We start from the raw sequence: 16,947 nt of genomic DNA on the forward strand, positions 1-16,947 counted from the left end.
GGAGTATAATACAGGATGTAACTCAGGATCAGTATAGGATAAGTAATGTATGTACACAGTGACTCCACAAGCAAAATAGTGAGTGCAGCTCTAGAGTATAATACAGGATGTAACTCAGGATCAGTACAGGATAAGTAATGTAATTTACGTACACAGTGACTCCACCAGCAGAATAGTGAGTGCAGCTCTGGAGTATAATACAGGATATAACTCAGGATCAGTACAGGATAAGTAATGTATGTACACAGTGACACCACCAGCAGAATATTGAGTGCAGCTCTGGAGTATAATACAGGATATAACTCAGGATCAGTACAGGATAAGTAATGTAATGTATGTACACAGTGAGACCACCAGCAGAATAGTGAGTGCAGCTCTGGAGTATAATACAGGATGTAACTCAGGATCAGTACAGGATAAGTAATGTAATGTATGTACACAGTGACTCCACCAGCAGAATAGTGAATGCAGCTCTGGAGTATAATACAGGATATAACTCCGGATCAGTATAGGATAAGTAATGTAATGTATGTACACAGTGACTCCACCAGCAGAATAGTGAGTGCAGCTCTGGAGTATAATACAGGATGTAACTCAGGATCAGTACAGGATAAGTAATGTAATGTATGTACACAGTGACTCCACCAGCAGAATAGTGAGTGCAGCTCTGGAGTATAATACAGGATATAACTCAGGATCAGTACAGGATAAGTAAGGTAATGTATGTACACAGTGACTCCACCAGCAGAATAGTGAGTACAGCTCTGGAGTATAATACAGGATGTAACTCAGGATCAGTACAGGATAAGTAACGTAATGTATGTACACAGTGACTCCACCAGCAGAATAGTGAATGCAGCTCTGGAGTATAATACAGGCTGTAACTCAGAGTCACTGTCCCAGTGGCTTTAACCGCTTGTTGTCGCTCAGATTAGAGACATCGCTTAACCATCCCTCTTTCTATCAGGGACCACACATCGGTCACTGACTATTCCCTTTTCTGCTAGGGACCACACATCGGTCATCAACTTTCCCCCTTTCTGCTAAGGTTCACACATCGGTCACTGACTATCCCCTTTTCTGCCTGGGACCACACATCAGTCACCGACTATCCCCCTTTCTGCAGGGACCACACATCAGTGATTGACAATCCCTCTTTCTGCCAGGGACCACACATCAGTCTCCGAGTATCCCCCTTTTTGCTAAGGATCACACATGGGTCACTGACTATCCCTCTTTCTGCCAGGGACCACACATTGGTGGGGCAAACAACAGAGCGGCCTTGTTGCTGTAGCAACCAATCGAAATTCTGCTGTAATTATTGTTTAGGCAGAAATAAGAACATGGAAGCAGTGATCTGATTGGTTGCAATCGGAAAGTCCTTTAGTATTCTGCATGTATACCAATATAATATAACACTATAATATAACAGTACAGTATACTATAAAAGTATAATATAATATAACAGTGTAGTAATAATAATAATAATAATATAATAATAATAACAGTATACTATAATAATTTAATTTAACAATATAATATAAAATATCAGTACAGTATAATATAAAAATATAATATAACAATGTAATAAGTGAGCGCAGGAATGTGCGGAGAGGAGCAGGTTTTAGCTCAGGAGAAGCTCCGCCTCCTCTCGCCAGTGATTGGACAGGTGTCCGGGAGCTAGAGCGATGATTGGCTGGCCAGGCTGTCACATGGTGCCCGCTGTGCCCGGACTCCACTCCTGGAGAGTGGAGACTACTGGCCGTTCAGTACGATGAGAAGCGGCGGAGAGTTCGGCGAGCTCCCGGGACCCCTGCTACCCTGACTGCTGCCCGTACTCTGCGGCCGCCGGGGACCCCCCGCCCCGCTCTATGGAGGCAGCCGAGGATGCTGTGTACCAGGAAAACCAAACCGCTCGTATCCACCTGCGTTATCCTGAGCGGGATGAGTAACGTGCTGTGCCTGCTCTATGTGGGCTGGGTCACCAACTACATGGCCGGCCTCTACGTGCGGGTACAGGAGCCCCCGGAGCGCCCCAAGCTGGAGCCCCCCGACGACAAAGCCGGCGACACTCTGCGGATCATCGAGCGCCTAGAGCGGCTGGAGAGCGTCATCAACCAGCACATCCAAGGTAAGAAGAACCCCTACCTGCTACTTGTATTACCTGTGTATACCGTCCCCTGCCTGTGTATACCGTCCCCTGCCTGTGTATACCTTCCCCTGACTGTGTATACCGCCAACTGCTCCATCAACCTGTATACTATACCATCTACCTGTGTATACCTCATCAACCAGCACATCCAAGGTAAGAAGGACCCCTAACTTCTACTTATATTACCTGTGTATACCATCACCTACCTGTATACTATACCATCTACTTGTATGTACCATCTACCTGCATATACCATCCCATACCTGTATGCTGTACCATCTTCCTGTATATACCATCACCATCTACTTGTATATACTATAATCATCTACCAGCACATCCAAGGTACGGAGCATATACTACTACTTATTACATCACTTACCTGTATATACTACTGTTACCTACACCGTCTACCTGTGTATATCATCATTAACTAGAACATCCAAGGTACAGAACATAGTTACCTGTATGGTATACTGTCCTCTACCTGTATATTATACTTTTACCTACCTGTATATATCCTCCTAAACCAGCACATCCAAGGTACGGAGCGTATATATACTACTACTTATATTACCTGTGTACTATACAGTCGTTTACATGTATGTTATACCATCTACCTGTATATTATGCTATAATTTACCTGTATATTACATCACCAACTACCTGTGTATATACCATCTTCACTTACCTGTATATGTCATAACCTACCAACACATCCAAGGTACTGGAGAGTATGTAATCTATAGGTAATATACAGATCAGCATGCTGCTGTTACCTTGTGCTGGTTGTAATAGACAGGTAGATACATTATATAGAGGCACTGGAGTTTTGCCACTTCCCATATACCGGCAGTAAGTAATACACAGGTAGGTGGTCCGTTACATACAGGTGAGTAGTAATGTACAGACCTGCTGGAATTCAGGTGATCAGATAGATATACACAGGAGGTCCGATATATACACATTGGTGGGTGGAGCTAATAGGTGTAAAATACATATTACCTGCGCGTCCGCTGCCTGTGTATTACGTGTTACCTGCGCGTCCGCTGCCTGTGTATTACGTGTTATCTGCGTGTCCGCTGCCTGTGTATTACGTGTTATCTGCGTGTCCGCTGCCTGTGTGTTACGTGTTGCCTGCGTGTCCGCTGCCTGTGTGTTGCCTGCGCGTCCGCTGCCTGTGTATTACGTGTTGCCTGCGTGTCCGCTGCCTGTGTATTACGTGTTGCCTGCGTGTCCGCTGCCTGTGTATTACGTGTTACCTGCGTGTCCGCTGCCTGTGTATTACGTGTTACCTGCGCGTCCGCTGCCTGTGTATTACGTGTTATCTGCGTGTCCGCTGCCTGTGTATTACGTGTTACCTGCGTGTCCGCTGCCTGTGTATTACGTGTTACCTGCGTGTCCGCAGCCTGTGTATTACGTGTTGCCTGCGTGTCCGCTGCCTGTGTATTACGTGTTACCTGCGTGTCCGCTGCCTGTGTATTACTCGTTATCTGCGTGTCCGCTGCCTGTGTATTACGTGTTACCTGCGTGTCCGCTGCCTGTGTATTACGTGTTACCTGCGTGTCCGCTGCCTGTGTATTACGTGTTGCCTGCGTGTCCGCTGCCTGTGTATTACGTGTTGCCTGCGTGTCCGCTGCCTGTGTATTACGTGTTGCCTGCGTGTCCGCTGCCTGTGTGTTACGTGTTACCTGCGTGTCCGCTGCCTGTGTATTACGTGTTACCTGCGTGTCCGCTGCCTGTGTATTACGTGTTACCTGCGTGTCCGCTGCCTGTGTATTACGTGTTACCTGCGTGTCCGCTGCCTGTGTATTACGTGTTACCTGCGTGTCCGCTGCCTGTGTATTACGTGTTGCCTGCGTGTCCCCTGCCTGTGTATTACGTGTTGCCTGCGTGTCCGCTGCCTGTGTATTACTCGTTATCTGCGTGTCCGCTGCCTGTGTATTACGTGTTACCTGCGTGTCCGCAGCCTGTGTATTACGTGTTGCCTGCGTGTCCGCTGCCTGTGTATTACGTGTTACCTGCGTGTCCGCTGCCTGTGTATTACTCGTTATCTGCGTGTCCGCTGCCTGTGTATTACGTGTTACCTGCGTGTCCGCTGCCTGTGTATTACGTGTTACCTGCGTGTCCGCTGCCTGTGTATTACGTGTTACCTGCGTGTCCGCTGCCTGTGTATTACGTGTTGCCTGCGTGTCCGCTGCCTGTGTATTACGTGTTACCTGCGTGTCCGCTGCCTGTGTGTTACGTGTTACCTGCGTGTCCGCTGCCTGTGTATTACGTGTTACCTGCGTGTCCGCTGCCTGTGTATTACGTGTTACCTGCGTGTCCGCTGCCTGTGTATTACGTGTTACCTGCGTGTCCGCTGCCTGTGTATTACGTGTTACCTGCGTGTCCGCTGCCTGTGTATTACGTGTTACCTGCGTGTCCGCTGCCTGTGTATTACGTGTTACCTGCGTGTCCGCTGCCTGTGTATTACGTGTTGCCTGCGTGTCCCCTGCCTGTGTATTACGTGTTGCCTGCGTGTCCCCTGCCTGTGTATTACGTGTTGCCTGCGTGTCCCCTGCCTGTGTATTACGTGTTGCCTGCGTGTCCGCTGCCTGTGTATTACGTGTTGCCTGCGTGTCCGCTGCCTGTGTATTACGTGTTGCCTGCGTGTCCGCTGCCTGTGTATTACGCGTTATCTGCGTGTCCGCTGCCTGTGTGTTACGTGTTACCTGCGTGTCCGCTGCCTGTGTATTACGCGTTATCTGCGTGTCCTCTGCCTGTGTGTTACGTGTTACCTGCGTGTCCGCTGCCTGTGTATTACGTGTTACCTGCGTGTCCGCTGCCTGTGTATTACGTGTTACCTGCCCGTCCGCTGCCTGTGTATTACGTGTTACCTGCCCGTCCGCTGCCTGTGTATTACGTGTTACCTGTCCGTCCGCTGCCTGTGTATTACGTGTTACCTGCCCGTCCGCTGCCTGTGTGTTACGTGTTACCTGCCTGTCCGCTGCCTGTGTGTTACGTGTTACCTGCGCGTCCGCTGCCTGTGTATTACGTGTTGCCTGTGTGTTGCCTGCGCGTCCGCTGCCTGTGTGTTACGTGTTACCTGCGTGTCCGCTGCCTGTGTATTACGTGTTGCCTGCGTGTCCGCTGCCTGTGTGTTGCCTGCGTGTCCGCTGCCTGTGTGTTGCCTGCGTGTCCGCTGCCTGTGTGTTGCCTGCGCGTCCGCTGCCTGTGTATTACGTGTTACCTGCGTGTCCGCTGCCTGTGTATTACTCGTTATCTGCGTGTCCGCTGCCTGTGTATTACTCGTTATCTGCGTGTCCGCTGCCTGTGTATTACTCGTTATCTGCGTGTCCGCTGCCTGTGTATTACGTGTTACCTGCGTGTCCGCTGCCTGTGTATTACGTGTTACCTGCCCGTCCGCTGCCTGTGTATTACGTGTTACCTGCGCGTCCGCTGCCTGTGTGTTACGTGTTACCTGCCCGTCCGCTGCCTGTGTGTTACGTGTTACCTGCGCGTCCGCTGCCTGTGTGTTACGTGTTGCCTGCGTGTCCGCTGCCTGTGTGTTGCCTGCGCGTCCGCTGCCTGTGTATTACGTGTTGCCTGCGTGTCCGCTGCCTGTGTATTACGCGTTATCTGCGTGTCCGCTGCCTGTGTATTACGTGTTACCTGCGTGTCCGCTGCCTGTGTATTACGTGTTACCTGCCCGTCCGCTGCCTGTGTATTACGTGTTACCTGCGCGTCCGCTGCCTGTGTGTTACGTGTTACCTGCCCGTCCGCTGCCTGTGTGTTACGTGTTACCTGCGCGTCCGCTGCCTGTGTGTTACGTGTTGCCTGCGTGTCCGCTGCCTGTGTGTTGCCTGCGCGTCCGCTGCCTGTGTATTACGTGTTACCTGCGTGTCCGCTGCCTGTGTATTACGTGTTACCTGTGTGTCCGCTGCCTGTGTGTTGCCTGCGCGTCCGCTGCCTTTGTGTTGCCTGCGCGTCCGCTGCCTGTGTGTTGCCTGCGCGTCCGCTGCCTGTGTGTTGCCTGCGCGTCCGCTGCCTGTGTGTTGCCTGCGCGTCCGCTGCCTGTGTGTTGCCTGCGCGTCCGCTGCCTGTGTGTTGCCTGCGCGTCCGCTGCCTGTGTGTTGCCTGCGCGTCCGCTGCCTGTGTGTTGCCTGCGCGTCCGCTGCCTGTGTGTTGCCTGCGCGTCCGCTGCCTGTGTGTTGCCTGCGCGTCCGCTGCCTGTGTGTTGCCTGCGCGTCCGCTGCCTGTGTGTTGCCTGCGCGTCCGCTGCCTGTGTGTTGCCTGCGCGTCCGCTGCCTGTGTGTTGCCTGCGCGTCCGCTGCCTGTGTGTTGCCTGCGCGTCCGCTGCCTGTGTGTTGCCTGCGCGTCCGCTGCCTGTGTGTTGCCTGCGCGTCCGCTGCCTGTGTATTACGTGTTGCCTGCGCGTCCGCTGCCTGTGTATTACGTGTTACCTGCGCGTCCGCTGCCCGTGTATTACGTGTGTGTGTGTGCGCCAAACGTGTTTTGTATACAGGTGATGGGTCTTTGTATACCACATATTATACATGTTCCCAGTTAAGTGATGGGGGAGGGGCTATGAAGGGTTCATAAAACGCCACGTGTGAACGCCCCCTGAGGGCAACCCATTGACTTGGATCAATCCACATATTATCAAGTTTAAGATGACGTCGGGGCCATCAAGGATCAACAATGTCGCTTGTAGGACGCCTTTCTCGCCACTGGGGACGGCTCCATATTCCTGCCATTTTTCTGGAGTAATGAGCGGATACACAGTGTTATATTCCAATGGATATTTGATAAATACAGCGCACGTTTTGAGCGCCGTGCTTCCGATGTCCAAGCGCCATATTTCTTTCATCGTCCTATTTGTACATGAGCCCCATTGTGTTCCAGTGCAGAGCGATGAGACGATAATCGCGGTAAATCACAGTGATGTATGAGACGGCCGGCGACGCAGAGGACGGGGTTTATAAAGAGACGAGGAACAAGGGAACCGCCAGTCTCTACGCGTGGTTTATAAGTAGAAGGCAGCAGCGCTCGATATACGCGGTCGTCTTCTGTTAGATTGTTGCGATGCCACGGAAAATGACGGCTTTGCGACAAATTTATTGGAGATTTCCAACATTATGTAATACAGTTTGTCATGAAAAGTTCTGCAACTTTCAAATAGATTTTATGTTTTAATTCCTCAGTTTTCTAGATCTCTGCTTTCTCTCGGTGAATAGAAACATTCTCGCTTACATCCAGAGCTTGAAAACCTAATACTTCTCACAGCTGAGGGTTTGTATCCAGTCTAGACAATCCTCTGAGCTGAAAACAGCAGCAAATCCTCTGTCCTGTCCTGACGGATTGTTACAATGTATCAGTCTGGTGTTCGGTCTGTTTGTCACATTGTAACCAGCGTCAAAGACTTCCCTTGTATAGTAGAACTTAGTTAAAGGAATAATCCTGTTTAGAAACCCCAATGTCATACACCCCATTAGGGAATTCTGGGTAATAGAGGGGGGTCCTCTGCTCAGGATCCTCATCTCTTGGTCAGAGTGGAGAGCGGTCACATAGAGCGTCTCTCGCTCTGGAGGTCCTGTCCTGTATTACACAGACAACACATGGATATGAATGGACACTGTGTAATACTTCATTTCTCCTGTGGTGGCGCTACAGGGAAACTGAACACTTACTGCCAGGTTTCCCCACAGATCACAGCTGATCGCGGAGGGTCCAAACAGAGGGACACTGTGATCTGCTTATTATCAAGAGACCCTTCTAACAAGTGGGATTTTCCAAAGCAGAGACCCCCTTAATTTGATGTCTGTTCTTTTCCGTTACTTCGTCCTAACTTTGGTCTGTTTGCTGTTGTGATGCCGCTGGGCAGGGTCGGCGTGGGTTCATCCTCTCGTCTCCCCGGTCCCCTAGGACTAGGATATTTTAAGTCTGGGAAGATGAGTAAATATTTGAGGGAGTTCTCCGGACGGAATGAGATTTTCTCAGCTGGCATTTATGGGCCGAGCGTCGGACAACGAGAAGACTATTTTGTATTTTTATTTTGGGATTATTTTAAGCCGGGACTTTTTTTTTTTTTTTTCTGCACAGAGAATAATAATTATCCGCAGTCGTTACCACAGAAACAGTCGCTCTCCTATCGGTGGGGTGGGGGTGGATATTTGTGGTATCATGAGATATATATATATATATATATATATATATATATATACGGCGGGCACATGTGATCATAAACCAAGGGTCAGGAATAGAATGCGAGCCGGGGGGGCCGGGGTATTTATTACGTCGATGCTTTTTAGGGGGACCCTATACAGAACATTATTAGACCGCGTTGCCTGATTTCTACGGGATTATTTTGCGTCCGTGGATAGTCGTCGTGTAAACTTCCGTTATTCCATTTGTTCCTATAATTTTTTTCTTTCTCTTTGAAGGAATTTATGTTGAGAAAACGTAATCGTGTTTAATGAGAAGCTCCGCAACTTTATAATGTCCTTGTGTTTCAAAATCTCTGCTGGCTGTCAGTGAATAGGAACATTGGTCATTTACAACCGTTGTTATTAGTTTGCTATGATGATTGACGCAGTAGAACATTGTGATAATATTAACCCCTCGTCTGCCGGCTCGATGCAAATTTTTTTTTTTTAATTCTTGAATTCCTTTTTCTCCTCTGACTTTCTCCGTGAATTATTATAGTAGTCGCCGTCCTGTCGCTGAGGCCTCGGGGAGATTTTTTTTTGCCATGTTAAGTTGTCCACATGTCCCAACAGGATCTAAAATTTAAGAAAGTTTTTCTGCCATTTCGCTCCTTGTAAAACAAGAATGGACTTAGAAACCCTTTATATTGTTTCGTCCTATGTAAATAAAGCTGGAATATTGTATAATGAAAAGTACGGTTTCAATTCCTTGACATTTTCAAGATCTTTGCTTGCTGGCAGTAATCAGTGGTCTGTCCTGGCTTGAGTTTGTTACATTGTATCAGTAAAATTTGTCCTTTTTTTTAGCTAAAAGCAACAGTAGCATACATTTCTGTCCTGGACTCCAGGGTGATCGCTCCCATCATACTGATACATTGTAACGCTGCAATTTTCAGCCTCTGGATGTCACCGGAGAATGAGCGGGTTACAGAATCGGTAGGCCTATAAGATTGGAGAAGCTGAGGCATGGGCAGAAAACATTATCTCCACAGAAACAGTCCACGGTGGGCCGGGAGGGGTCTGAGCCCTTGGGCAATAATGGTCATGGGCTCTTTACCACTCACCATGGGTATAATACGCTTGATCCAGGTTTGGTCCTGTTCACATCTCACTAAACTTGTCCATAGGGCTCCATCACCCCGGCGAAGGCCAAAAAGTGTTTTTCTGGCCCCTTTTATGCAATGAATTCCTCCTGAGCGTGTAATAATACACAGCAGCCAATCTAAGCAAGCAGTGTTGCAGTGTAAAGCATGGAGGGACAGCAGCCTGAATCTATGATCACGCAGGATTTGGATTTCAGACTCCAATAGACAATGCATCTATGGTGGAGTCACTGATCATAGCTTAAATATAATAATTAAGGCCTCAACTAGACATTCACATAACGTCCTTGTTTCTCTATGGTGGAAAATATGCGCGACAATCGTAAGGATTCTGCATGGTTGGAAGTCTTGTAGTCGTTGCAAGTCGCTCATGACTTCCCTCCAAAACTGAAACACTGAGGTTGCGGTAAAACAACGAAAGAGACGAATCTGGAAAACGCTGTTCACCCGTAACCGGATAATCCCTCTGAGCGGCCGTCCAATTGTCCCCATATTTTAAGGGGTATTCCCATCGAAGGCCTTTATGGCACATCCTCTCCTGTGGCAGCGGTCGGTCGCCGCCCAACGTTCCCAGAAATGGCTGATGATGGAATAAGAAAAAAATCTATTTATTATATATCCCTTTATTATTATTTATAATCTTTTTTTATTATTATTCTTCTCATTATTCACATTTTTCTTCTTCATATTATCGTTGATCGTTTATGATCCGTCTCTGGATGACATTGAGCTGTTCTGCGGCGCACTTGACGTGTAATAATAGTAAACCTGCGCTATTGAATGGCCTCTTCACCGGTAATATCGGAGACGTACAGCAGTTTATCGGTTGAGATGAATCCGTGAGGGTTTTCCTGGCGCTGCGTTCTGCTCTGTCGAAAATCTGAATATTCATTAGTTTTTAATCTATGCAAATGACAGACAAACATGTAGCGTGTAAGAGTGACGGGGGAGCACGGCCGCGCGGCACAATCGCTGTAAAGACATTTGTCAAGTCATTGTTGTGTGGAGCGCAGAGCGAGAAGGCGCGCATAGATAAATAGCGAGAATATCACCGAACAAGAGCGAAGATAAGCGCGTGAAATAACGGCGGCCATAGACCTTAGAGAGTTCCTTCTGACGTGAGGAGCTCCGGCTGCATCTTCCAACAGACGGTCCGATCCGATCATCCCAAATGGCGACTAAGAACGGCAGTCGATTGATGATGATCCACCATTGCATGAAGTTTATGGTATGGATGAGTAATGGTATAAGTTTCAGAACTTTCTTGCTGCCAGTGAATAGAAACATTCTTGTTTCAGCATTCCAAGGCTGAAAATCAGTACAAGCCTTGGACATCTCACAGCTGAGGATTTGCTACAATTGTTTCTAGTCTAGCTCACAGAGTAATGTCTGGACTCTAGGTTGAAACTTTTTTGGGCTCTATATCATCTGTGTTGGAGTCTTCGTTAGAATCTGGTCAGAAATGCAGGAAAAATGACAGATGTGACGTAAACCCGACGGAACACGTTAAAATCAGTAGGTTCTGTCCGCCGCCGTTGGTGTCTGTCATGTGACTGATCCGGCACTTCGGTTATTCTACGATCTGCTCCTATGAATGAAAAGAACAGCAGAAAAGCGAACGCAGGTGTGAACAGAGCCTAACCTGCACTGATACACTGTAACAAACCATCAGGACGGGGAGATTTGTTCTTCTGATGTATTTTACCTAAAGATTATCCAGACCGATTACAACTGGAACAAACTCTGAGCTGTGAGGGGTATTAGATCTGTACCAGTTTTTATCTTCTGAATAAATGAAAATTTTCCATTCACTGACAGAAAGCAGAGCTTTTAAAAACTGAGGAAATGAAACAAAGTCTATAGGAAAGTTTCAGAACTTCTCATTACAGAATGTTGAAGGTTAATTTTTATAAGACTGGACGATCCCTTTAAGGCGTAGGAAAGATGCCGTGATGTGAAGTGGGAGGGGACCTCGTGTTACGGCGCGGCGTGTGGGGACGTCACGCTATGTATAAAAAGATGACCGCTATAATATAAACCTCCCCCCCCCCCCCACCTTCTCCGCCAAACAAATGTGTACTGTGACCACTGGAGCGAACCAAGTCGCTTACGAGAAAGTTGTTCTTGTTTTTGAGAACGCGAGCGCGCGGCAAAATAATTTTTCTTGCTCATTAGTGTCCATTAATCTCCGGTACTTATCTAACCTCTCCTCGCCATTTATCGTCGCCGTGATGTACGAGCGATGTCTCCCACCATGACAAGCGCCAAACACGTGGTGATTAATGCAGGAATACTGTGAATGTCGGGGCGCGCTTGTCCTTATTTCCAGAAAGTAAATGCATATTTATTGACGCGTAATTTCGCATCGCGCTCGGAGGACTCTCATTTAGCAGAATGTATTTTCTCTGCTCGTCGGCATCTCGTTTATTACTCGGGGCAGGACCGCTCCGTTCTATACATTTTCTGCAAAAGCCGTCATTTACTTGTCTGTCTTACAATGTATAAAATATCACTCTGTCCGGGAAGAAAGGGATAACCACGTTGGGGCGCCAGGAGAATGGCGCGCTGACACCTAAGGGCACCCAATTACACGCCAGGAATGAAATCCATAGCAACAATACTTTGTATTCATGTCCTGGTGGAATGAATTCTGAAATGTTTTCCCAGAGGGCTTGTCATAGTCACCATTCTGCTCCAATAGGCGGGGGGGGGGCCCTTCCCGTTCAGGATCCTCAACATTTGGCCAGAGCGCCTGCAACAGCCTCGCTCTCTATCTCTCTCGAGGATCCAGCGTGTCTGTACATAGATGGCCCATTGATCTGAATGGACACTGTGTAATGCTTTATTTCTCCTGTGGTGGTGCTGCAGGGAAGCAGAACACTTACTGCCAGGCTCCTCCATAGATCACAGCTGATCGCTGGGGGTCAGGAGTAAGCTCAGCCTATCCAGGGACCCGTATAAAAAACAAAAAACGTGATTTATCCAAAGCGCACAACTCCTTAACTTTTGGTTGATCTCCCATTTAATGTAAAAGAAAAACCACCCGAAGATCTATAATAAAGCCCGTATAGTATATCTTAAGAAAATATTTTATTTCTCTGGCAAATTATCAGTGGTTAAAGTTACAGGTGCCCATAGAGAAAAGCTTCACCTCCTTTGTCCTCATGACAACACTTCCTGTTCCTGTCCTCTTAGCTTAGCCTTATGAAATTTTACTTTTTTCCCCTCATTTTGTTACTCATGCTAGATCCCAATTGGTTACAAAGTGGCTCAATTTCCCTATGATAACACTCACCAGTCAAAGCAACTGGAGCAGGAAGTGTTGTCATAGGGACAAAGATGAAGTTCATCGCACAGGGGAAGCCTTTGAATCATTGATAACTCCACACAAATGTAAAAGCTCATTCACATTTTGAAGTACGCTACGGAGGTAAAGGAATTAGAAAATGCCTCCAGAAACAGCGCCACACCTGTCCATGGGTTGTGTCTGGTATTGCAGCTCCGCTTTATTGAAGTGAATGGGGCTGAGCTGCAAAACCACACCCAACCTGCGATCATGTGTGGCGCTGTTTTCAGAAGACAACAGCCATGTTTTTCTAATTAGACAACTTTTTGCAAATTGAATTTCCCTTTTTAGGGACCGGTCCTCTTATAAATAGATTTTTCTACCTTTTACAAAATCTCCCGAGAGACTGAAGATACTCTGGATCATTGAGCTATGACGGACATGAAGTTTATTAGATAATTTAATTCAACAGAGTATGAAATTATAATGTATAAAAGCCTCCCGGAGCCTGCGCCGCTGATTGGACGTTTTTGATGGAGCCGTAGCTTTAAGACTGAGGTCGTTAAGAGTTACACTGCCTGGTAAACAGCCTGACCGCAATTATGCCTTAATCAAATTCAATTATTTACTTAGTGGCGTTGGCGGCGGCTCCTCGCTTCAGAAGTGTCCAGAATACGGAGTGCGCGGAGACCCTCATAACGAGTTCTGCTAAAAAAAAAAAAAAGTAATCGCAGCCAAATCTCCCTGAATCGCATTTTTCCAGTGTGAAATGTCAACTCCTAATAAGACGCCGTTCTCTGGGATTAAAGGACTTGTCGTGGAGCTTCGGTCTTCAAATTCTTTTGTTCATATAATCCATACGTTTCACCGCCGAGAGTCTCGTTCCTGGCAAAGATCGGGCAGATGCCACGATCTGGGCACCGAGAGCTGAGAAAATTCAAGAAGTTTCTCCAACTGAATTTATTTTTACAAAAATTAATAATTCTGCAAAAACTGAACTTTTCTGACTCCATTCCGTGTAAGCTCAGACTTCTCTGATCTTCAGTTCCTGGGTCAGGAAGTAGCTACCTGACCGCTATCATTGTCAGCCATATTGGGTCACGTGGGGTGAATTTCGATCACCGTGTCAGCCAGAGGCTCCGCCCACTTCCTCTCTCCGCTCTCCCCGGCAGTCACTCATAGTGCGTTTGGCTTCCCTCTCCCGTTCCTCTCAACGTGGGCTGGATTGCAGCTCTGCCTGTAGGGTCTCCGTGGTCTGATCCGGTCTCGGTGATATGTCAGGTCCCGCAGAGCTTTCGTTTTATAGCCCAGAAGGTCACATGCAGTTTGCACTTCATTAGAAACATAATTGAGGGAGGAAGTAGCTAACTTCTCCTCCTAATTTCACTAGAAATAAATGGTTTTGGACACCGCTACAGGAGAAGAAAGGTAAGTGATGGGATTTATGAGACACAAGTAGCAGTTTTATTCCCTACCCTGAGAAAAAAAAACATTGAATCATCTCCTAGTTGTTCCTGTGTATAGAATATATTTAACGGTTTTAACCTCCGCTACTGCTCGGGTTCCTGCTGAGTAATTATTGTGAGCGTCGTCTCCCCAGGATCTTATATTAAGCTTTGAATAATTTATCTGTCTTGGTTCTTGTCCTCGGGTCACTGGAGCTGCTGTGGTTCCTTAGCCGTGTATCACTAGCGTAGCGATGGCGGTGATCCACTGGCGGATACTGCATGGGCTTTAATTAAAGAAAATCCTGCGGGAAGTTTTGTTTCAGAAATTACCCCCCCCCCCCCCTTATAAAAGCCTCATCGGGCATCTCATCACTAAGATACGTGACATAAATTAAATTTTCAGCAGCTGCTCTTGTTGTAAGTCCTTTAAAGGGAACCTGTCGCTGGGGTGGACCACTTTCTATAATGGCACCCTGATTCTGGGGGTGTTGTGCCCACTAAATGGGATTATGAAGGGAGGGTCACATGACACACCTCCCTGCACCGGCACTGCTTATGGAGGCGGGGCTGAAAACACATACAATATGGCCGAGGAGGTGACCAATCATAAGTGATATATTTTTGTAATTTTGACAATGCCTATTGATTTAGTAAAAAAAATGCGCCGTTCGTTGTATCTTAAAGTTTCCATTTTTCATCTGCTTATTATTGGCTTTACTATATATATATATATATATAACAGCTTAACACAAAATAAGAGCTCCTGTGGTGTTCAGAATATTCATTTGTTTACAATACGTGAAATATCACTGTGTACAGACATTATATTATACTCCAGAGCTGCACTCACTATTCTGCTGGTGGAGTCACTGCGTACATACATTACATTACTTATCCTGTACTGATCCTGAGTTACATCATGTATTATACTCCAGAGCTGCACTCACTATTCTGCTGGTGGAGTCACTGCGTACATACATTACATTACTTATCCTGTACTGATCCTGAGTTACATCCTGTATTATACTCCAGAGCTGCACTCACTATTCTGCTGGAGGAGTCACTATGTACATACATTACATTACTTATCCTGTACTGATCCTGAGTTACATCCTGCATTATACTCCAGAGCTGCACTCACTATTCTGCTGGTGGAATCTCTGTGTACATTACATTACTTATCCTGTACTGATCCTGAGTTACATCCTGTATTATACTCCAGAGCTGCACTCACTATTCTGCTGGTGGAGTCACTGTGTACATACATTACATTACTTATCCTGTACTGATCCTGAGTTACATCCTGTATTATACTCCAGAGCTGCACTCACTATTCTGCTGGAGGAGTCACTGTGTATATACATTACATTACTTATCCTGTACTGATCCTGAGTTACATCCTATATTATACTCCAGAGCTGCACTCGCTATTCTGCTTGTTGTTATTGGAAATCGTCAATAAACTTGTGGATCCATTTGATAAAATGCGAGTTTTCCTAGCACTTTTTTCTGTCGCTCATTGAACGTTGTTTATCGTGTGGCGCTCTGGTTCACTCTCAGGTAATTACCCGTTAAGCTGCCGGCACTGCTGGACCCTCATTAACTCTCCCCGGCACATGTTCGTAGACTCTCATGTCTGCAGGAACATATGGTGTCCTGTAGACGAGGCCTGGCAGTCGGCTTCATCCGTGTATTGGGATGACAAAATAAAACAAGCGGTTAATTAGTTTACTGGATTTAATTAATGATGAGCTTCTCTTCTCAAGAATGTTTGTTCATTTACGATGATAATTTGATGTTTTTAATTGAGAGTTCAGCCTGAAGTGAACGCGTTGCCGGAGATCCGTCCCCCGTCTGAAGTTACGCAGGTCGTAGTAGACAATAAGTGGACGAGTCCTTTAAAACTATTACGTCAATAAAGCGTAATAATGTATCGTTCAACTTTCTATTCTTTTGTGTTTCAATTCTTTACCGTTTTGAAGATCTCGGCTTGCTGTCAATGAATGGTAACACTTTATTCAGATGCTGAGAATCCATCCTGATCATGTACAGCTTCTATATCTGCTGTGTTACAATGTATCGGTGCCGGTAAGGCTATTTACATGTAATGTTTTACATCTATGTTCGGTGTATAGGTCAGGATAGCACATAGGCCGATCGTATCCATAGGGCCGTGTTAACTCTATGGAATAGCGTAGTCGTCGACTGCACGCTATTCAATACACTGGCATCCCGCAAATGTATACCGCGGTTATTTTAATTACAATGGAAGCCGTAAGTCCCTGTATGTGTATATAGTGGTATACTTGATGAAATACTCATGACCTGTACCGCCGACAAAACTCAAACGCAGTGTGAATAGAGCAGAAGCGCTGTCAGATTCCAGGATGGGGGAGGGACTTGTACTGCTGCCACTCACAAAGTGTTGTCCGAACTGACACATTGTAGCGAGCCCATCAGTTGTGTGAGCAGGACTGGGTCGGGATGAGTTTTCTGTCTCCAATGATCGGACGTTTGCTGCAATATTGACGCCGATAACCAAGTAACAGCGACAATTTGTGTTGACGTCACTTTGATAAATGCAACATTGTATCTTTGTAAACGTGAGACATTGGAGTTTTCATTCTTTGAATGTTACCCCCTCCTCCTGCTGCTCTTCCTCAGTCCTAGGCCGGGGCTGCAGACTTTTTGTGGTGCTACTGATTGATTATAACTCTTGACTGACAGCTGCAGTCCACAGGATTCCCTTGAGTTGCATGCAATCTTGTGGACG

General features: G+C 46.7%; 1 protein-coding gene across 2 annotated transcripts in view; it reads left to right on the top strand.

Moving 5' to 3' along the window:
- Positions 1–1,732: 1,732 nt before the first annotated feature.
- GALNT18 (polypeptide N-acetylgalactosaminyltransferase 18) overlaps positions 1,733–16,947 on the top strand; it is a 198,393-nt gene continuing 183,178 nt past the window's right edge. The window contains exon 1 of one of the 2 annotated variants that reach the window (XM_075838158.1): positions 1,733–2,131. In XM_075838158.1, coding sequence (XP_075694273.1) covers positions 1,888–2,131 — 244 coding nt within the window. In that variant the 5' untranslated portion in view covers positions 1,733–1,887. The remainder of the gene's footprint in view (positions 2,132–16,947) is intronic. The other variant, XM_075838157.1, reaches the window with a different exon arrangement.

The sequence above is a fragment of the Rhinoderma darwinii genome, chromosome 9 (assembly GCF_050947455.1).
Source record: "Rhinoderma darwinii isolate aRhiDar2 chromosome 9, aRhiDar2.hap1, whole genome shotgun sequence".
Lineage (NCBI taxonomy): Eukaryota > Metazoa > Chordata > Amphibia > Anura > Rhinodermatidae > Rhinoderma > Rhinoderma darwinii.